The 22,416-nt window shown below is 53.1% G+C and overlaps 1 protein-coding gene across 2 annotated transcripts; it reads left to right on the top strand.

Annotated features, from left to right (window-relative positions):
- The first annotated feature begins 2,374 nt into the window (after positions 1-2,374).
- SERINC2 (serine incorporator 2) lies at positions 2,375-20,087 on the top strand. 2 transcript variants are annotated; one of them, XM_081057175.1, is made up of 10 exons: positions 2,375-2,385; positions 10,810-10,971; positions 11,785-11,975; positions 12,443-12,522; positions 12,943-13,080; positions 13,809-13,978; positions 15,615-15,705; positions 16,006-16,138; positions 18,349-18,558; positions 19,502-20,087. In XM_081057175.1, exons 2-10 carry the CDS (start codon positions 10,936-10,938, stop codon positions 19,635-19,637), a joined length of 1,185 nt encoding a protein of 394 aa, XP_080913301.1. In that variant the 5' UTR covers positions 2,375-2,385; positions 10,810-10,935; the 3' UTR covers positions 19,638-20,087. The 2 variants fall into 2 exon arrangements, with proteins under 2 accessions (XP_080913301.1, XP_080913300.1); XM_081057174.1 differs by lacking the exon at positions 2,375-2,385 and adding an exon at positions 2,467-2,622.
- The last annotated feature ends 2,329 nt before the right edge of the window (positions 20,088-22,416 follow it).

Here is a 22,416-nt window from a genome sequence, read left to right as displayed (position 1 = left end):
GGTGGCGTGAGAGACAGTGATTTTCGGCTCCAGATAGAAGGTTCAAGGCTGGGAGAAAGGCTGGCGGGCTAGTCAGGACACAGAGACATGAAGCTTCTTTCTCTACCACCTCATTTCATCTCCTCAGTCGTCCCCTGAATTGCCCAGAGCAAAAATGATTATCTCCATTTTACAGATGAGAAGCATGAGGTTGAAAGGGGGTGAGTCACCAGGACAAGGCCACGCAGTGAGTATCTGCAGGTCAGGTCGGCCCCTCTGTGTAGAGTGCCACCAGGGGGTGTGAGAGTGCAGCTCACCTCAGTCTTGGGTGGGGAGAGGCCAGGACAATGGCAGCACATCCCCTTGCTCTGGACAATTTCAGTCTCAAACCAGAAGGGGCTGTCTTTCTACACTTGCAGTACAATTAATCCCCCATTTCTTTCCGATACCTGCCTATTGCTTAGAATGCTTTCTCAATGCTCACCACTGCTCTGTGAGGTTGAGCAGGACAACCACCCCCATTTAAGGGAGGGGATGAAGGGAGAGAGAAGTGAAGTGGCCCCCAGGACGGCAAAGGGTGTGAGAGGCTGTGACAGAACAAGAGTTGGGTGGTCTTCTAGCAGAGGTGTTGCTCTGCTTGGTCTTGAGCACTTTCTATGGGACCAGCTCATGGGAAAGGGAGGGGTTGAGAGATGAAAAATAGGGCCCTTGGGGCAGAAGTGTCCAAAGGAGCTGGCCCTGGGGCAGGAGGCTGTGAGAAAGGTTTATTTCAGACTGCTTGGTGGCACTCTGGGCTCAGGGATGACAGGGAGCTCACATTTGGCACATGGGGTGGAAGGGGACTGTGTACAGGCTGTTTTTGGATCAGTCATAGCAGAATGAGGAAACTGGGCTTGTGGTAAAAATTCAGACATTCATTCAGCAAGCATTTACTGCCTCGGTGTCAGGCCCTGTGCTGTGTCCACAGCAGGGGAAGGGGCAGCCAGAGGTGAATCAGACAGTTCCTGGGTGGCTCAAAGTCTCCTAAGGACCTTGGATTAGGGAAGGACTGCGCATATTATTGGACAGAAAAAGAGGTAGACTGGATATTGTCACCTCTGCTTTCCACGAGAGGCAGTGAGAAGTCAGGGACAGGCCTTGGGTTTGCGATCAAGGTTAGGTTGGGTGGTCTTCTAGCTCTGCCCTTCTGATCTGTGTGGCCGTGAGCAACAATAACAACCACATAGTCACGGCCAATGTTTATTCAGTGCTAAGTTTACATATAGGCGTATGTATCACTTTACTTCTTTGATCCTCAGTTTCCTCATCTGTAAATTGGGGTGAGGTGGGGAATAAATCTACTTCTAGGGTTATTGTGGGGATTGAATGGGACCATGCAGGTGAAAGAACTGGGTACATGCTTGAGCTTTGTGGTAACGTTATTTCTGAGGCCATTATGGAGGCTCCTGTAGAAACCCAGGGAAGTTGGAGAACGGTCATTCTTAAGGGAGCCAGATCAAGGTTTGGTGGTGGTTCTTTTCACCGGGAAAATATGGGATGTGAGCAAAGCTTCAAAGGGCAGAAAGGGGGAGAAGGAAGGAAAGGACTTTCAAAGGGGAGGACATTGTGTGGGCAAAAGCATGGAAGAGGGAAAGTGATTGGGGAGCTGTTCTGGCACCGTGTGAATCACTGAAGGATGCAGTCAGGCTGGATCTTTAACCCTGGGGACAGCTGTGAGGCATCTAGATGTCCTTCCCTAACATTATTCTGTTTAGGTGAACCTTCAGTAATTACAGAGCCCACTTCTGGGTCTCTCCCATCTACCCCTGTGGAACTGGACAGTCCGCCCGGAATGCGACCCACGCACCCTTTCTGACCTCCTGAGCTGGGGGCTAGTGTTTGGGCATCCTGGGGATGAGCCACCCAACAAGTTGTGGCTCAAGATCGGAGTCAGTAGCGCTTGAGGAACAGGTGGATGGAGGGGAGGGCCCCTGAAAGAGTGCGCGGCTGGGGCCTGAGATGAAACAGGGACGACAGGGAGCTCACATTTGTCGAGCATCTACTGTGTTGTAACAGCCATATGAAGTAGGTATCCTTACTTTACAGATGGTGAAGTGACTTGTTTGTTTCTTTACCCCATCATTCATCCTTCAACACCTGTGTATTGGGCAGAGACTCTGCGCCAAGCATGGGGAGTCAGGGATGACCAACTCTTGGCTTCTGACCGGTGCGGGGGAAACAGTGTTGTGAGTTCACACTGTGGCCTCGTTGGAACTCGAACCCAGGTCTTGGTATTTCCAAATCCTCACTTGGGACCAGGCCACGAGCCCCGGCCAGAGTCCAGTAGGGTTGCGCCGCTGGCGCAGCTGCAGGAATCCTCGCTCCACCCACTTTCCCTACGGGTCCCGCCAGGCGCACCTGCCCCAGGTGAGTCCCGGGAGGCCCTGAGCGCGGCCGGAAAGCGGCGAGCGGCTCTGGCAGGTGGGGCGGGGCCGGGGCGGGGCCAGCGGGCCCTAAGGCGGGGCCAGGCCGGGGCGCCCCCAGCCAGGCAGGATCCCGCCGCCCGCGCCCCTCTGCTGAGCCCCGCGCCCCGCGCCCCGCGCCGGCACCCGCGCCGCCGCCGCCATGGGGGCCTGCCTGGGCGCCTGCTCCCTGCTCAGCTGCGTGAGTCCCCACCCCGGCGCCCGCCGCGCCCCGCCTGCTGACTTTTGTCCTGTCTTCTTCCTCCAGTTTCTTCTTTTTCCTTCCTCCAAACTTGTCTTTCTGGGCCCGCACCCCGCCTCCGCTCCCCTGGGTCCCCTGTCACTCGGAGCCCCCCCGCCCCCCAGCCCGGGGCCGCGGGCGCCCGGGACAGTTGCTGTCCGGAGCTCGGGTTACCGCGGGGGAGGGGCTGGGGCGCGCCGGGACGGGGGAGGGGAGTGCGCTCCACGGACTCCCCTTCCGGGAGTTGGGGCGACTGAAGCCCCGGGCCCGGGGTGTCGGTGGGCGCTCCGGCCCCACCTCGCCCAACTTGGAGCAGCCCTCGCCGTGCGCCCTTCTCGTTTCCCTCCCGGACGCGCTGACTCTTTGTGTGGCCTGCCTGCTCCCTGTCCCTCTTTGCCGTGGGTCCTTCTCTGTTCCTTTGTCAATCTGTCCGTTCCTGCCCGTCTGCCTCAGTTTGTTCATTTGTATTTGTCTGATGTCTGTCTCTGTACATTGGTTTCTCCTACTGTCTTTGTCCGTCGGTGGCTTCGCTATATGTCATTATCTGTCTCTACAGTTCGTCGTTTGTCGGTCTGTCATCTCACTCCGTCCTTGTCTGCTTCGTGCAAGCCTGGCTCAGGCTAACTCCTGGGCACTTTTCCAAGGTCTGGGGAGACCCTTTCCCTTTGGGCTCCAGAGCCAAAACAGGGGAGTAGGGAGGAAGCCCCCGTCTGCCTTTCTAAGACGCCCTTGAATGAGGTCCGTGCTGGTTGCCGCCACCACCCCGGCCCAACTCTGGGTTGGAAGATCCAGGAATTGAGAGACGTTGGAGTGTGTGTGGGGGGAGGGAGTACCTGGTCGCTTGGGCTCAGGAGCCTGGGGGGCAGCCTGCCTGTTTTGGGGCTGCAGCCAGCATCGGGGAGGAGGGGAGGAGCTTCGGCCAGACCCCGGCTGGGAGGCCCCTTCTCCTCCTCCTCCATTTCCCCCGCATTAAATCCAAGTTCATTCAGGCAGTCCCCTCCCCCTCTGCCCCACACAAAGAGGAGCAGAAAGGAAGAGGGGGGTCTGGTGGCTGCTGAATCTCACGACTTGATTTCCTTTGTCCCTGGTGTGTGTGTGTGTGTGTCAAGATGGGGATGTAAAGGCGGGCAGTTGGGGGATCTAGACATTTACTTTACAGCCATTTTCTGAGAATGGTATTTGCAGAGAAGCTGTACAGTGGGTCCCTGGACAGTCTCTTGTCCTCTGTGGGCCTCTAGTTCCCCATCTGTGAAGTGTGTGTGTGTGTGTGTGTGCGCGCGTGTGTGCGCACACACATGTGCAGGAGGAGGACTCAAGAGCTGGTCCCTGAGATCCTTCCCTGCCCAGTGAAATCAAGGTTGGGGCTGGGTCTCTGGCCCGGAAGCTTTGCTTCTTGCTCCAATGGGAGAGCCTCCTCGGAATTCCATTTGGCTGAGCTGGCCTGGGGAGGAGAGGGTGCTGAGGGGAGAGCTGCCAACCCCTTTGCCTCTGTCTGCCCATCTGCCTCCCTCATAATGCTGTTGGGAAGATTAAAAAGTGCCCTGCCCAATTACTGGCATATAGTGCGTACTCCATATTGTCTATGGAAAGGTGGGGGTTAATTTCCTCTGGAGCCAAGTTCTGGTATCTGAGTCATAGAATCTGTTGAGGCCAGAGGCACCTGACAGGCCTGCACAAACCCTCAATTTCTAGATCAGGAAACTGCCGTCCAGAGAGGTTCGCTGACTTGCCTAAGGTTGTACAATGAAAGGACCGGGAACTGAACTGACTTCTGGTCCAGGCTTCTTCCCATACCTTTCCTTCTTCCCGACATCCTGGATGCCTGAGGGACAGGGCTGACCCAGGGTAGAACCGATAATTTCACTTATTGAATATCTAATATTTGGAAGGGATCTCCTTTCAGTGGCCTCCCTGTGGGGTTCTGACTTCTGACATTTACTGTGCACCTACTGCATGCCAGGTGCTGTGCTGAGCCCCTCACCCATGCCATTTCATTGGTTCCCTTCTTAGCCCTGTGACATAGTTATCTTATTTTACAGATAATGATACCAACAATAGCCACCATTTACTGCGTCCTTACTATCGGCCCAGCACTCAGCCCAGAGCTGTCCAGTGGTGGCACAGGCTCAGCACTGTAATGAGCATTTTATATATGAGTTTTTCCTTTCATTTAATCTTCACAGTGACCTCAATGACAGTTCATATTATTCTCATTTCACAGATGAAGAAACTAGATCAGAGAGGGAAGGTGATTTCCCTACAGCCACACAGAATTAAGTGGTACAGTTGGGCGGTACTAGACACCAATAACAACCTATTTCAACGGAAATTTTCTCCACAGAAGTGAAGTTCCAATAGGGGTTTCCAGGCATCTTAGCGGGGAACCATGGGTCGGTGGGGAAGACTTGTGTACCCTTCCAGCATGACTCATTTACATCTGCCCAGCTTGGCTCTCTGTCAGCATTTGTACTGGGCTGAAGGTGAGTCCTGGAGGAAGTAAGATTGGTCCACAGGGGATGGGAATCACCAGGCAAGGCAGCACACGGTGAGCAAATATTTAGGGAGGGCCTTCTACCGGCGAGGGCATGTGCAAGGCCTTTGGGTCAGAATGATGGGACTCAGATCCTGGCGTGGCCTCTTCTCAGCTGCGTGACCATGGGCAGTCTCTTCCCCTCTCTCCTTGTCTGCACAGTGGAGAGAACAAGGATACCTTCCTCTTAGCACATTGTGAGGATTAAATGGGACTGAGGTGAACACGCCAACATATTTATTACAAAGCTGGCATGCAATAGCCACTCTGTAAACACCCCAGATTGGTGCATTGTTCTAGACCACATTCAAGGAAGTGGTGAAGCCGGTGGGACCCAGGGCTGTTCATAGAGCCTGGGCCCTGAGCCATTTTACTATCCTGCCCAGGAACCCATTTTATGGATGAGGAAACTGAGTTCCACGGAGGGGAAACCACTTGTCTAGGGTCATACTGCAAGTTGGTGACAGAGCCAAGACTATAGGCCCTCTGTTCTTGGCATTGCATAGGGGAAGTAAGTGTGCTTGAGTAGTTTGGGGCTGACCTCTTCTCTCCTGTATTTTGCGTAGTCCGAGGCTAGCTCAGGCCATTAAGAAGTTGTTCATGAAGTCTGCAAGGTGCCTCCCATCCTTGCTGGGACCAGTTTTTTGTTGTTTAGTTGTGGCAAAATACACATAACATAAAATTTACTATTTTATTTTTTTTTTAGTCTTCAAGGAGCTTGTAATTTATTTTAGGAAACATGACATACATATATTAAAAATGGATATCTACCAAATACAACCCTAACGCTATCAATCCCAATGAGTGGAGTAAATGTTCTTGGCTAAAGCACACAATGAGAATTCTAGAATCTGACTTTTCCTTGGTATCAGTTCTTTGGATTATTGAAAACAACCCCTGACTCTTTCCCCCATTCCCAAAGGTACTGCACACCTCTGCCTTGATTTGTCTTCCATTCTGTGGCCAAGGGATATTTCTAAAATGAAAATCTGGTACCTCTTCTTTTTTTTTGAGAAAAAAAATTTTTTTTTATTTTTTAAGAAGGGTACAGCTCACAGTGGCCCATGCGGGGATTGAACCTTGCTGTTATCAACACCACACTCTAACCAACTGAGCTAACCTGCCACCCCCTGATACCTCTTCTTTAGCAATAGTTCCCACTGCTTTCAGGATGAAATCCAGACTCCTTGGCATAACCTGCAGGGTCCTAGGCCATCACTTCTATCACCATTCTAGCTTCTTTTATGGCCCAGCTACCCTGAAAATACAATGTTCCTCACAGCTTTGCATGTGTTATTCCTTTTGTAGGAATACCCTTCCCTTCTTCCTTCAGCTAACTTCCTACTCTTCCTTGAAAACTTTCTGCCCCCTCCTTTTTTTATTGCAGTAAAATATACATAACGTGAAATGTACATTTTAACCATTTAAGTGTACAGTTCAGTGACAGTAAGTACACTTCACATTGGTGTGCAACCATCCACCACCATCCATCTCCAGATTTTTTTCATCTTTCCTCAAACTGAAACTCCTTACCCATTAAATAATAATTCCCCATTCCCCTCCCCCAGCGCCTGGTAACTACCATTCTACTTAGTCCTACATAAGTGGAATCATACTGTGTTTAGATTTTTGTTCAATTCAAGTTTTGGCTCACTTGAATTAACACAACATCCTCAAGGTTCATCCGTGTTGTAGCACATGTGAGAATTTCCTTCCTTGTTAAGGCTGAATAATATTCCATCATATGGCTATACCACATTTTGTTTATTCACGGTGAGTGGACACTTGGGTTGCTTCCATCTTTTAGCTACTGTGAATAACGCTGCTATGAACATGGGTGTACAAATATCTGTTTCAGTCTGCTTTCAGTTCTTTTGACTAATACCCAGAAGTGGAGGGCCAGTTTGTTTGAAATAAAACAGCTTTAAACTGTGATCCCACCCCTCAGCTACCTCCCCCACCCACCCAGTGCCCCAGGAATGGTTTTAAGAACCTATGTCCCTGGCTGTAAGGGGCAACCAAGAGGGAGTGTGAATCACCTAGTGACAGCCTGTTTCCGTCACACTGAAGCATGCATGACTCCAGAACCGTTTAGCTTGCCTTGGGAGGTAGTGAGCTCCTTGCTAATCACAGTGTACAAGCAGCAGAGGATGGGCGGCTGCCTTCCTGTGATTCTTCCTAGAGTGGGGTTGGACTGGTTGAATGCCAAGGAACCTTGCAGCTGGAAGACTGTAAGACTGAGGGCTTCCTACGTTCTGAGTTCTCCATTCCGAGCACCTGGCTGGTGCGAGGATTCAGCCACTCTTGGTGTTCTGGTGCTTTTCCATTGCTGCCTTTCCCCTAAGTGTATGTGGTGCCGGTGGGGGATGTAATCCTAGTAGGGGAGGTGGTATAGTCTGCCTTGGCTTTGCACATTGCTTCATAAGCGTTAGTCCAGGTCACTTTGCAGCCTCGTGACTTTCATCTTTCCTGCCTCTATACCATCCCTGGAGTAAATGGGCCACCACAGGCCCTTGGCCATGTACCTCATTTGTAGTCTCTTGAGAGTCTAATAAGTTCATAAAACCTAAAGCTTTGTGCCTACTTTAGTTTTTTTCTTAATTGAAATTTTTATTTTTTAAATAATAAAGTCAACTGTATTGGGGTATAATTTAATTGTACCATCTAAGTGTTACCTTCACATCGGCTCCACTCAACAGAGGGAGCCCTCTAAGGGAGTACCACGACGCATTGCTGGTCATTTATTTTCAATTTCCCCCTATTATTTCCACAAACGGACTTCTGAGTGTACGTGTGCGCGCATGCCTACCCTTTCTCCCACAGGCTGGTACTTCTGTAGGAAGAGGTTCTTGTAGGAGAGATCCCCAGAGTGGAGCGACTGGGTCAGAATATATGTTGCCAAGGATGACACGCTCTGCAAGCAGCTGGGGGCTGGCAAGTGTTTTTCTCTCCCTGACCTGGTGTCTCTGGCTATCGGCCAGGCCCTTGGAAATCCTGAGGTTTCAGGTATCAGGAACACTTGGATTTTGATCTTCAAAAACCCAAAACCAGAGTGAGTTGAAAGCTCAGGCTCCCTGATGGCAGCGAGATTTTCTTGTGTCTCCAATGTCTCCAGTTGAAATGGTAACCAGCCAGAGCTGGGCCTGCCCCTGCACTTAGGCATCTGGTTCCTGAGATCAGTGCCTGTTGGTTTTCTCTGGCATCGAAGGAATTTTTTTTTTTTATCACTGGTTTGAAATTAAACCAGACTATCATCGATGAGTTAGTGGGCCCTTGGTGCCAGACAGACCTGAGCTGAATCCCAGCTCCTCCGCTTCCTTGCTATGTGACCTTGGTCGTGTCACCTCTCTGAGCCTCAGTTTCCCCATTTGTAAATGGGAGGTTACAACACACTTACTTCATAGTGTCACTGAGGCGTCATGTCGATAAGGTGCTGTGCCCGGGACTGCGTAACTCTTCATTAAGGGAAGCTATCACTATGATTACTTGAATCTCAGCACTGCTGTCCCCTTGCTGTGTGATTTCTGGCAAGTTTCTTTCTTTTTTCCCCATTATTTAGAGACTACTTTATTAGTTTCTGTATCTGGCAAGTTTCTTAACCTCTCTTAATCTTAGTTTCCTCATCTGTCAAGTGAGACTAATAGCCTTCTCTGTCTGATAAGCAGAATGTGCTGTATGGTTTACAAAACACTTTTCTGGCATTCGTTTATCTCCTCGCCTCCCAAAAGATGGCCATGGATAGGAGTCAGGGCTTGGGGTGGGGCTGCAAGATGCAACCATCAGTTGCTTGATGGGTGGACTCTTACGATTTGGACCATGAGGGAGAATTTCATTCTGCAAGCATTTCATTTAGCCTCTATGTCCTTGGCTTTGCGGCTTAGAGAGCAAGAGCATTTCCAGGGGCATTTCCAGTCTGGGAGAGACGTGAAGGGAAGACCAGAAGGCAGCTACACCTCAAGCAGAGTGTGCTGTGTGCCTTGTGACCAGTCCAGAGAGCAGGGTGGGGGGTCTCAGAAGAGCAAGGGCCCCTTTCAGCCTGTTCTCCATGCAACTGATCCTTCAGTGTAAGGCTGTTTCGGTGCCTCCTGGCTTTAAACCCCTGAGTGGATGCCCATTGCCGTGAAGACAAACACCAGAGTCCTGCGTGTGCTGCCAGGCCCTGCCAGCCTGGCCAACCTCACCACTTACCACTGGCCCGCCTGTCATGAAGCTTTGGCCACAAGGTCCTTCTTTCCGTTCCTCCATTGCCCAACTTCTGCCCACCCCAGAGCTTCCTCAGGCTCTGTTCCCTCAGGAACACGTTTTCTTCCCCTTGGTCAGAAGAGTGCATCCTTGTTTTTAGCACTCAGCCTAAATGTCACTTCTTCAGGGAAGGGATGTGTCACCCCCAATCTACATTAGGCCCCGTCAGTTACTCCCATTGCAGCATGCGTGTTTTCTTAGCACTTACCATAATGGATGTAATGATTTGTTAAGTGTCTTTCCTGTCCTGAAACTTCACAAGGGCGGGGCCTGTGTCTTTCTTGCTCTCCAGTTTCTTAAATACCTGGGTGAGGAGTTGGGGCTGTTTCAGAGACCATAAACAATTTACCAGATGAATCTGGATATAGGCCTGGTTCCTCAAAAGGCTGGGCTGTAGACCCAATTCCCGGAGGGGTCAGTCTCATTTCAGAGTGCCAGCTATGAGTGGTGCGCCAGCCCCAGGGAGGGAAGGAGCTGATGCCAGCTTGGACAGAGGAGCACGGACAGGGAAAGGGCTAGACTGCCACTGCTGTCCAAAACTGGCCCAGCCCCAGAGTGGGAAATCCCAGTCACTCACAGTTCATTCCATTCATTCGACAGACGTTTATCATGTGCTTACTGTTTCCTGAGGTCTTAACGTGTGTTTGGTGCTCTGCCAAACTCTTTACATTCCACTGAACTCCTACTATACGCCAAGCACTGTTCCAATTTATGGGAACACACAGTGTGAAAAACAGACACAAATTCCTGCCCTGGGGGAGCTTACATGCTTGAAACGGGAGGCAGACAAGCATACGTAAAAGAGAAATCTTAGCAGATGACGTGTAGTAAGTCCTATGGAGAAAGACAAAGCAGAGAAGAGCAAAGGGAGTCTGAAGAGGTTACAATTTAAAACTTCTATTTCATTCTCCCAACTGCCGTGTGTGAAGTATGTACCCTGATGATTCCTATTTTATGGAAGGGGACTGAGGTCCAGAGAAGCTGAATGAGTTGTATAAGATCAGCGCTCATCAGTGATGGAGCTGGCCTTCTGGATTCTTTCCCCCACTACTCTGCTCCCCGTTAAGTAAGGAACAGTGTGACCCAGCTCTCTCTCGCGGAGGCCTCAGTAACACCTGAGATCAATCCAGGTTTGAATCTGGGTTCTGTTGCTTGCTGGCTGTGGGACCCTGTGGGACCCAGCCTCATCAAGGCTTCGTTTCCTCAGCCTCCCCCGTCGGCTCGAAAGTTAAGTGTGATCACATTTGCCTGATGCATGATAGGCAGGTTCAGTACAGATTTGGAGGCATCGAAGGGGCAGTGGTGGCGGCTGCGTGCTTGGGGTGGAAGGGGAGGTGGGGCAGAGATTCAGGGGGTCATCCCTGCCCTCCCCACAGGCGTCCTGCCTCTGCGGTTCTGCCCCCTGCGTCCTGTGTGGCTGCTGCCCTTCCAGCCGAAACTCCACCATCAGCCGCCTCATCTTCACGGCCTTCCTCTTCCTGGGGGTGCTGGTGTCCATTATCATGTTGAGTCCTGGAGTGGAAAGTCAGCTCCACAATGTGAGTAGCCCCAGAGGGTGGGGGCTCGGGTGGGGTGGGGGTAGAGGTGGGCAGAGGAAGCAGCCTGCGAGGCCCTGGCCTCTGGTGAGGGCTCAGCTGCTAGGGGCCCAGGCTTTCGGTCCCATCTGATCACGAACAGGTGGGCAGGAGTGGTCTTGTGCGTTTCTTCATGTGGGGAGGAAGGTTGGAGCCTTGCAGGGGGATTCTTGTTTCTCATAAGCCGTGGTCGCCTTGGAAAATCGTATTAATCATTATTGCTCCTAAGATGGTGGCCCAGGCAAGGTCTCCCTGTTTGGGGGTCCCCACTCTTTCCTTCATCTTCTGGCACAGACCCAGTGGGACATTTAGGCTAGTGGTTGTGACACTTAGCTTCAGAGTGTATAAATGTATGAATTCCCAGGGGAGTGTGCTAGAAATGCAGAGTCTCAGACCTCTCCTACAGAACTAGACCTCAGAATCTTGGTTTCCCCCCAGAATCTCGGGGGACTCCGGTGTAGGTGAAGAGCACTTTGGGAAATCCTGCTTTAGACAGTGCCATGCATTCCTGAGGCTGTGGGTATGATAACAGGAAAATAAACAGTAACAAGATGTAATTGGATGGACCATCTGTCTTGGGGCAGAGAGGGAGAGGGACCTAGTCCTAGGACTTCAGCCCCAAAGGTGGGTGGCAGTGGAGATGGAGGCGGGTGGCTCGGGCTCCCCTCCTGGCCGAGCCCCTGCTGGGAGAGCCTCTCTCCTGGCAGGTCTTGGCAGAATCAGGCCCAGGGTTCTGGGTGGGATGGGGCCCTCAAGCTGCTCTGTCTGTCTCCACAGCTGCCCTGGGTGTGTGAGGAGGGGGCCGGGACCCCTGCCGTCCTACGGAACCACATCGACTGTGGCTCCCTGTTGGGCCACCGTGCTGTCTACCGCATGTGTTTTGCGACGGCAGCCTTTTTCTTCCTCTTCACCCTGCTCATGATGTGTGTGCACAGCAGCCGGGACCCCAGGGCTGCCATCCAGAATGGGTGAGGGGAGGGCCCTGCCTGCAACCGGGACCGTCCCGCAGTGGTTTCTCCCTCCCCAGCCTGTCTCCAGACATCTGCAGACCCTACCCTTAGACTCAGGAGCTACCGAAGCCAGGAGGGCACAGCACCAAGGTCAGCTCGATTAGTTATTCCTGTTTTTCAGATGAGGAAATAAAGCTCAGATAGGGCAGCAACATGCCTAAGGCCACACAGCACTTTAGCGATACAGGTGGGGCTAGAACCCAGGTGACCACCTTCATCCCTACTTCGTCCTTCCTTCTGCCCTTCAGGGCTTTTTTTCTAGGACCAGGACAGACTTTGTTGTGCCCATCGGACCATCAGAAAGTCCCTCTTCACCTCTCCCAGTACCTGATCTTTGGGGGGTGGGGTGGGTTCTGGGGGTCAGGCCTGTTCCTCCAGCCCTGCTCAGCTTTCTTGTCTGTCTTACCCCCACCCCCACCCCACAGCTTTTGGTTCTTTAAGTTCCTGGTCTTCGTGGGTATCACTGTGGGCGCCTTCTACATCCCCAACGGCTCCTTTTCCAACAGTAAGTGGTCTTGGTGGGGAAGGACTGGGGCTGCCAGGAGAGGGTGGGGGCTGCTCTTCGCTCTGGCCCACAGACCCCAAGCTGCTGGCTGGGTCCTCAGCTCCCACTTAGGAGACCACACTCTGGTACTTGGCCATATGGCCTTTGGACAACTTGGCGGCGGGGGAACCCACTTGCTCCTGACTCATTCCCTGCCACACTGTGTCCCTATGTATGGCTAGGGGCTCTCTGAGGGCAGGGACTTGCTACTTCTCAGTGTCCCCAGAGCAGGGCATGGCACAAATGATGGTTGAATGAATAAATGTGTGTGTGAGGAGGAGTTCACGGGAGTATCCCTGCCCCAAGATTTCTGGGGGCCGTGGTGCTCAGGCTTCTGCCCCATGGCCGGCCCTGCTCGCCTCACTCCCCTCTCCCACTCAGTCTGGTTCTACTTTGGCGTCGTGGGATCCTTCCTCTTCATCCTCATCCAGCTGGTGCTGGTCATCGACTTTGCGCACTCCTGGAACCAGCGGTGGCTGGGCAGGGCCGAGGAGCGTGACTCCCGTGCCTGGTATGCAGGTCAGTGCCACCCACCGGCCCCGTGCGGACGGATCTGGGGGGGTCCCTGAAGCTGGATGAAAGACTGGAGGGCATCTCAAGCAGCCCTCTCTGCCTCAGTGCAGGAATTGAACCGTCCAAGGCAGCTGGAGGGAAGGGGGTTTGTGTGGGCAGGGGCAGCTGATTCCAGGGTGACTTCGGGGAATCAGAGCAGAGCAGAACTGGAGAGGCCTGGGAGTTTCCTACAGAACGTTTCCTACAGAACGGGGCATGCACAGCCAGCGCAGACCAAACTTCAAATGACACTTGGTCATTGAAACCCCAGTGGCAGAATGGGTCCCTGTTGAATTCTCTTTCAGTTCTTCTGAATCCCCCAGAAGAAAGGCTCCCTGAGGTGCTGGTTTGGTTTTCACACCTCTCTGTAAGCTTGCTGGTCTCTCCCACAGAGAGAGCAGAGCGTCAGCAGATTACTACACATCGGGTTCACTTTTCAATCGACTATTTTGTATTCATTGTATTTATATTTACGGTTGCCTTACGGCAAGCGAATCATGTCAGTGCAGGATGGGGCAAAAACTCACAAAGGTCTTGGTGAATGATGGAAGTTCAGGAGACACTGACATCATTCCTTGGACGAGGAAGCCGAGGCCCACGACAGGAGGGCTGCCTGACAAGCCCTCTGAGGGAGCGGGGGTCCCTCAAGACCCCCTGTGCCTCCTGACCCCCCTGCTTGCCGCCCTCCTGCCCAGGCCTCTCCTTCTTCACCCTCCTCTTCTATTCGCTGTCTATCGCGGCTGTGACCCTGTTCTTCATCTACTACACCCAGCCCAGCGCCTGCTACGAGGGCAAGGTCTTCATCAGCCTCAACCTCATTCTCTGTTTCTGCGTCTCCATCATTGCCGTCCTGCCCAAGGTCCAGGTGAGCCTGACAGTCTCTGCCTCTGCCCGGCCGGAAACCAAGCCCCTTGTGTGTGGCACACCTGGTGGGAATCTTGGAGTCCTGGGACAGGGCTGTCTGTCACAGAGGCTTGGGCTAAGACTGTGTGCTCCCCAGTCAGCTTCCCTGGGGCAGAGTCCTGGCTCTCACGTCTACGTGCTGGGAAAGTGCCTTAACCTCTGCTCCTCTTTTCCAATGTAAAATAAGGAATATAATACCTACTAGTTGGAGTTATTCTTAGGATTCAGATCCTATTTTTCGAATACTTTGAGCAGTGCCTGGCATGGAGATATCCGTCACACATTGTTGTTGTCATTGTTGTTTTTATGTCAATCAGGAAAACATCAGCGAGTGTCACTGATGATTCTTAGACACCTAAAGAAGTGGTGTTGGAAGGGGCAGCACCAGTTTCCAATCCCAGGCAGTCTGGGATAATGGGTGGGGCTCCCAAGTAATTGTTTGTTCTTCAGAACGAAAGCCTTCTGAGTCCAGTGGTGCTTCCCAGTTTGGGATTCTCAGCCCACCAGGGGTTTCAAAGGTAGTGTAGTAGCCTTTGGGGATCGTTAGCAGAAAAGTTGGGAATCTCCCTTCTGGTCAGAGTATGAATTTCCCATTGAAAAAACTGAAGCCCGGAGAGGATGATAGCCCTGTCCCAGGTCACCCAGCAATCAGTATTCATTCAGCAAATACCTCTTGAGCACCTACTGTTTACCAGGCACTCTCCTCGATGTTGAGGATACAGCTGCGAGGGAGAGGAGGAAGATAATAATAATGGTAGCTAATACTTAAGGGCACCTATCATGTCATTTAGTTCTGGCACCATCATTGTCCCCACTTTACAGATGAGGAAACAGGCTTGGAGGAGTAAAGAGACTTGCCTAAGCTCACACAGCTAGTAAGGGGTAGAGCTGGGATTTGAACCCGGGCAGACTGGCTCCAGAGCCTGTGCTGTTAATGATAGAATTTAGATTCATATTTTCAAGTGTGTGTGTGTGGTGAAGGGTAGGGAAGAATAACCAATGGGAGACTAGGCTAAGTCAGGTAATTGTAGATGAGTGTTATGTGGGAAATATAAGAAGGGGTGGGTTAAAAGGTAGGCAGGGCCTGGGCTGCTGTAGTCAAGATTTTCAGGGCCTTCTTGGGGGTCCTGTTTGGGCTGAGGCCGAGTGCTAAAGAGGGGCTGCCCGTGCGGAGATATGGGGAGGAGCATGTCAGAGAGAGGCCACGAGTACCAAGGCCCGGAGGCGGGAGAGGGTTTCGCATGTTCCACGGACAGCAAGGAGGCCACTGAGGCTGGGTGTAGTCAGCAAGGAGGAGCAGGGGGTGTGGGTGGGTCAGGTGGGACAAACTAGGAAGGGCTTTAATTCAGAGTGTGAAGAGATGCCACGTGAGGGGTTCTCAGCAGAGGATCGTAGGGATAATCTGTTATGAGACAGAATTAGGACTCTACCTTTGGGTGGGTGAGGTGGGTGGTGGTGTGTTTTCCCAAAAGGGGTGGGGTGGGTGGCCATAGGGCTGTGGGGGTTTCTGAGGTCCCCTGGTTGGGTATGAGTGGGCTGAGTGGGAGGGGGTTTCCCCGGGTCTGGCAGGGGTCCTACTGATGGAGTGCTCTTGCCAGGAGGCCCAGCCCAACTCAGGTCTGCTGCAGGCCTCTGCCGTCACACTCTACACCATGTTTGTCACCTGGTTGGCCCTGTCCAATGTCCCTGGTGAGTAAAGGCCTGGCCTGTTCTTGGGCCAACAACAGCCCTCTGGGGAGCTGGGGACCCTCACAGGTGACATCCAAGCCCCAGGTCATTCGGAGACTCAGTCCGTCGGGGAAGTGAGGGGATCCCATCTGTTCCTAGAGCTGTCTGTTGCTTCGCCTGCTAAGTGCAGTCTGTCACTGGGATTTGGGTGGTGGGTTGTGCGTCTGTCCATTTGGGTTGGCTCTCTGCCTGTCCTCAGGGCTATGTGACTACTTAGACCTGGCCTGCATGGGCTGAGGGTAACCATGCTTTTATTCCCAGACCAGAAATGCAACCCCCACCTGCTGACTAATGGGACGGTCCTGGCAGGCACCGAGGGCTACGTGACCCAGTGGTGGGATGCGCCGAGCATTGTGGGTCTCATCGTCTTTCTCCTGTGCACCCTCTTCATCAGGTACAGCAGGGCTTTGGTTTCTGGGGAGGGATCATGACTGGGGGCCTGGAGCTGGAAGTGAGAGGAGGATGTGGGAGCCGAGACACCAGGCTGGAAACAGCATGTCCAGCCCTTGCATTGTGCTAGTGGGGAAACTGAGTCCTTCAGAGGGCACAGTGTGACTGGGTAGCCGAGGTGGGGCTGAAGCTTGCCTCCTGGCCCAGGGCCCTTTCCTGCACACTGGGCTGCCCTGTGCCCAGCTCAGTTGGGTACAGGAAGACTGGGGTCAGGCAAGAAGCCTGGACTGGGGCCAGCGGGTACAGGCTCTGTCACTCACCTGCTGTGTGGCCTTGGCATAAGTGGCGTCATCTTTCTGAGCTTCAGTTTCCTTGTCAGTAACCTCCAATGCCCAGGGTGGCTGTGACCCCACAATGTCACCCGAGAGAGAGCACTCATACTTAAGATCGCTGGACAACTTTTTTTAAAGGAGCATCTTCACAAGTGCTTATCGGTGTGGACTCTGGAGCCTGCGTTTGAACCCGGCACTGCCACTTACCAGCAGTGTGATCTTGGGCGAGTCACTTAACTTTGTGCCTCAGTTTCCTTATCTGAAAAATAGGACTAAAAATAGTACCTGAATTGTTGAAGGGTTATAGATGAATTACTATGTATAAGGCCCTTAGAAAAGAGTTTGATAAGTACTATGCACCAAATAAGCATTTGCTATTATTGAAAATAACTGAACATTTGCACAGTGGGGTGGCTGTGAGTGGCTGTTTTGTAAACAGCACTAGATGGTAATCTTGAGTATAATTTTGTTTACACTGGATCTGGCAGACTCATTATTGCCTCCCTGTGGCCCAGCATTTCTCCAGGCACCACTTTCTTTGTCTGTTCTTTACTCCCTGGAGGGAACCTCTGCTCTGCTCCTCTGGGAGCACCACGCCTGCCTCCAGGCCTCTGGGCTAGAACGTTCTGAGGCTGTTTCCCATTTTGTTTTGTTTTGGCCTTTTTCAAAACATTTTCTCATAAGTCAAGTCTGGGACGTCCATACACATCTCTCTTCTTTGTCACCTCATTTGATTCCTTTTTCAATCTGGAAAGGCCCATATCACCTCCATTTTACAGGTGTGGAGACTGAGACTCAGTGAGGAGCAGCCACTTGTCTGAGGCCATGAGCACACGGTGGTCTTGATTCTTGAGCACACTTTCCCTGCCCCCAGGTCTCTTGCTCTCCCTACCCCATCCAGGCACAAAGCTATGCTTCCTACTGCTTCTTATACATGCATGTCTGAGAGCCCAGGTGGGGGCCTGTGTGTTCTTAGCACAGCTCTGAAGACACAGGGAGCCAAGAAGCATAAACAGCCAGGAAGGCAGGGACCACTGATGATGGCTTTCACCCCAGCGAGATTGCCCAGATCTGGGATCACGTGCGTTAGACATCACCACAGTTTTTGATGATTGGGGTCAGCTGCAGCTCTGCAAGGGGTGACCTCAATTCGATGGGGTGGGGCTGCAACCCAGGTCTCCTTTCACCTTTTTCCAAAATACGAGTTGCATTTTCAAACTTGTATATGTGTCCTACATTATCAAATACTGTTAAGTACATCAAGATCTCATTATAGAAAAGCAGTGACCGAAAATAATTACTATTATTTTTTAAGTTATAAACATGAAGAAAGGGTAAGCAAAAGTAGTAAAACTACTTACCTAAAACTAATGAAAGGAAAACAAACTTAATAGCAAATGAGCATTATTAATTACTAACATTATTAATGAATGTAGTACCTGACATGGTCATTTGCAGCACTAGGCACTCAATACATATTAAGGGAAGTGGCACGTGAGCAACCAGAACAATAGTGAGCACTTATTTAGTTTATACTCTGTGCCAGGCACAGTGCTAGTGGCTTTACATCATTATTCCCTTTACTCCTAGCAACGCTGTGAGGGAGGCACTGTTGTCCCTGATTTTATAGACAAGGAATCCGAGGCTCAGAGAGGTTAAGTGTCTTGCTCTGGATCACACAAGGAGTGGGGATCACACCGCAGTTTGTTAACTCCTGCGCCCAGGACCTAACCACCAGGTCACTGGCCCTCAAGGCCCTGGGACCATCGTGCCCATTGTTATTACGCCCAATGCCATGGCTCATGAGGTCCCCTGGCACTGCCCACCTGCCCCTCCTCGGCAGCCACAGCCCTAACTGCCGTCCTTCTTCCTCGCCCCGCAGTCTGCGCTCTTCGGACCACCAGCAGGTGAACAGCCTGATGCGGACGGAGGAGTGCCCGCCCGTCCTGGAGGCCACGCAGCAGCAGCAGGCCTGTGAGGGCCGGGCCTGTGACAATGAGCAGGACGGCGTCACCTACAGCTACTCCTTTTTCCACTTCTGCCTGCTGCTCGCCTCGCTGCACATCATGATGACGCTTACGAACTGGTACAGGTGTGTGCGGCCTGGCTGGCCATGGACGGAGCCCTCAGTGTCTGGGGGGGGTGTGTCACACATCTCCTCCCCTCTGGCCCCTCCCTGGGGTTTTCCTGAGCCTGCTCCAGGCTTGGGCATGAAGGTGTCGATCTAGAACCCTCCATGGAGTCTATCTGTGGCCCAGTTTGCCTGCCAATGCCTTAGTCTGCTCAGCTGCTGGTGCTTTCACTGAGTGCCTGAAAAGAAGGGCTCACGGGAGGTGGAGCTGGGCCTGTGCAAGAAAGACTGGGTTTACAGGTCAGCCGCGGTGATTTGGATTTGGGGTCATATCGACCTAAGATTCATGGTTGGAGGGTTAGGATTAGGGTGTGGAGGTCCCAATCCAAGACACGGGGTCAAGAATAGGAGTCGTGAAGTAAAAGTTGGGATCGGGGCCATATCAAGTCACAGATTTGGTCATTTGGTTAAAACTGGGGTTAGGAGGCCATAAAGCCAGGATTGAAGTTGCCAGGTCAAGGAGCTAAGATCAGAGTAACAAGGTCAGGGGCCAGGACTGGGGTTGCAGAGTCAGGGTCAGACTTGAGGTCAAAGGTATCAGAAATGTGGTCATGAGAGCAGGGGTCAGGGAGGGGTTATAAGGTTGAGGGTCAGGGTGAGATGTCAGGTCTAAGGTCTGGAGCTCTAGTGTCCCAAAGTCAGAGACTAGGAGCCAGGTCACAATAATGAAGTCTAGGAATGAGGTCAAGGTTGGAACTGAGGTTAGGGTCAGGTCTGTGGTACAAGGTCAAGAACTTTGTCTAGGGTCTTAAGGCCAAGGGTCAAAAATAGCAGAGACAGGGACTAGAGTTAACAGAATACGAGCCAAGCTGAGTCAGAGGTCAGAACACTATGATAAGGTCACAGCCAGGAATGAGGTCCTAGGGCAGGGCCAGGCTCACGGGGATCTGCTGTCTGCTTCCAGACCCGGTGAGACCCAGAAGATGGTCAGCACCTGGACCGCCGTGTGGGTGAAGATCTGTGCCAGCTGGGCGGGGCTGCTTCTCTACCTGTGGACCCTGGTAGCCCCTCTCCTCCTGCCTAACCGTGACTTCAGCTGAGGCCGTCCCTTGCAGCCAACCCCCGGTGCCTCAGGCCTCAGTCAGCCAGGCTGAGCCCCAGCCCTACCTCCAGCACTTGCCCCTGAGCTGGGTTCCTTATTCTTAGTGCCTTCAGGGAGGCGGAGCTTCAGGCCCACGCCTGAGCCCCACCCTCAGCTGTCCCAGACCACGGGCTGCTTCTTCATTCCCCTTGTGCCCAGTCACCCATCCTCACCTTCTTAGGGAAAAAAGTCTCCTTGTTCCCAGGCTCCCCAGGAGAGGGTCCTAAAGGAGAGAAGTCCTCAGAACTGCTCAGAGAGCGGGAGCACTCACCATGACAGGATACCAAGCACTGAGACGCAGGTTTTACTGATCGCATCCTCTGGGCGCCCTGTCCCCTCCCTGGGCTCCGTGCCTTGCAGAGTCTCTAAGACTTTGCCCAATAAAGAAGCCAGAGCGTGTCTCCCATGTTCTCTGCCTCCTTACCCTCATTGCAGCCCTTGTCCCATCTGGGGCCAGTGTGGGGGTTGGGAATGGAACGTCAGGGCTGAGGGACCAGACAGAGGGGCCTCTGGCTCTGTCCTCTGGGGCACGGGGAGCCTGGGGGCGTGGGCTATAGAGGAAGGAGGGGTCAGAAAACGGGGGCCTGGAGTAGTGTCCACATGAGGGGTGGTGAGGCCAGAGTCAGGGTGATGGGGGGTGTCGTGTGAGGTGGCCGGAGGTTCCACCCGTCTCTGACCCGCCTCCAGGGTCCTGCTGAGGAACTCATCACAGCCCTCCCTCCCCTTTTCCCTGCCGGAGTCCTGGGCACCTGCTCTGGGCCAGCTGCCATGAGGAATGGGGAAGAGCACGCTTGGGAGAGGCCAAGCTGGCTGGATTCCACTGAAGTGTGGAAGCAGTGGGGCTCCTGTGGGGCTCTGGGCACGTCCTCCCCACCTCTGGGCCCCGGTTCCTCCTTCATCAGGTGGGAAAATTGCCACCTCCTCCCAGGCGGTTGTGGGGCTCAGAGGAGGCAGCTCCCCATCTCTGAAGGTGCAGTGACTTGGGGGGGGTGGACAGGCCCCTGGCTGGGGTCCCAGAGCCTGGTCTTCGTGTTGTGATGACTGACCACACGCCATTCACCCCTTCAACTGTGGGTATAAAAAAATAGGTTATTGGTGTGACTGGGGTTTATCGGGTGCCAGGATGCGGTGGCCAAGGACACACAGCCTGCTTCCAAGGAGCTGCTGCTGGGTTGTGGGGGTGGGGGTGCAGTGGTGGCGGCACCTGACACAGGTGGGGAGTCAGCATGGATCCTGGAGAACGAGTGGGAGTTAGTCGGGTCAGGAGGAGCGAAAATGCTCAAGACAGAGGGGACGTGTGAGCAAAAGAGAGAGTGGAGCATTCAAGGACCAATGAGAAGTGCAGGGTGACTGGGGCGCCAAGAACATGGCGGGGGGTCAGGAGATGTGTGAGCTTGGAGAGATGGGCTGGCCTGAATCACACAGGTCCCTGAGGGCCATGGCAAGGAGACCAGATATCTCAGGGTAGAGGGGAGCCATGGAGGATTTTTGAGCAGGGGAGAGGCAGTGAAGGTGTGAGCTGATCACACGGAGGCCCTAGGGGCTTAGAGCTGAGTAGCCACAATGTCAGGTTGTTATTTTATAAAGATCTCCCTAGATGAAATGGAGGGTGCAGCAGCTGGAGGCAGGTGCCAGGTCCTAGGGCATAGGGGTGGGGGCTTTGAGTGGGGCAGGGGCTGAGGAAGGCACCTCTCACCCTGGGGGCAGGTCTTGCAGAAGCTCTTGTCCCCTGGTGCCGTTCAGCTAAAGGAAACCCCTTTCCAGGTGACAGCCTGAGCATCTCCGCCCAACACACGAGATTTCATTCCTTTCTTCACTTTTGGGAGAAAAAATACCTTGTTTACGCACTTGTCGTGGGCCGTTTTTGTCCTGCTTTTGTATCCTTGTTGCTCTATAGTTTTTTCAATTATTCACTTAACAAACAGGTACTGAGTATGAGTGGTGCCAGGGTGTAGGCGGCGGCAGGCCTGGCAGGGAAGGAGGCAAGGGGCCAGACCAAAGAGCCTGAATGCCTGGGTAAGGACTCAGGTCCCAGTTTGGAGGTCCCCACCTCTGGGAAGCTGCCTCTGGCTTTCCCTCCATGTTTCCTCGGCTCCTGTTCTTCTGTCCAGCAAGGCAGTGGTGACACTTAGGGAGCTGGTGGTGGGTATGTTGGAGGTAGGGTCATGTGTCAGGCATGCCCGGCTGCCCACCCGGGGACCAGGAAGCTCAATGAGCCTGTTGGCTGCATGCGCCTTCGTCTCCTACTGCCAGCATTGTGGCTTCCACACGTCCTCCCCTCCCTCTTCCCCACCCCCATCTTTCCTCCAACTTCTCTATCACCTTCTCTTTCTCAGTTCCCTCTTTTCCTTTAAACCCTCTTGTCAGTTGCCTCGCTCCCCTCTCACTCTCCTCTGTCACCTCCCCACCTTTGTTAGTCTGTGGGACAGGCACATAGGACACCAGCTCTTTCTACCAGCCCTTGACAAGCTGGGCTCCCCTGCTGGGTGGTGATGGGCAAGGGGCTGCCCTTCTCCCCAAGGGCCTATGGTCTGTCCCTGGATACCTGCTGCCCCATCCCTAGGCCTGGCTGTTGTCAGTGCGGAGATACCAGGGGCAGCCTCTGCCCAGCCTGCCCTGGAGCGACTTTGGACCCAGCTGTAGAACAAATACCTGGGCAGAGTGACTGCAAAGCCTGCAGATCACGTGGGGACGTGGGCAGTGTGGAGCACTGGAGAGAGCTCTGGGCTTGGCTCCAG

Source organism: Rhinolophus hipposideros (assembly GCF_964194185.1).
Source record: "Rhinolophus hipposideros genome assembly, chromosome: 8".
In the NCBI taxonomy this organism is placed as follows: domain Eukaryota; kingdom Metazoa; phylum Chordata; class Mammalia; order Chiroptera; family Rhinolophidae; genus Rhinolophus; species Rhinolophus hipposideros.
Note: the sequence above shows the minus strand (reverse complement) of the source record. Positions and strands in the feature narration are given on the sequence as shown.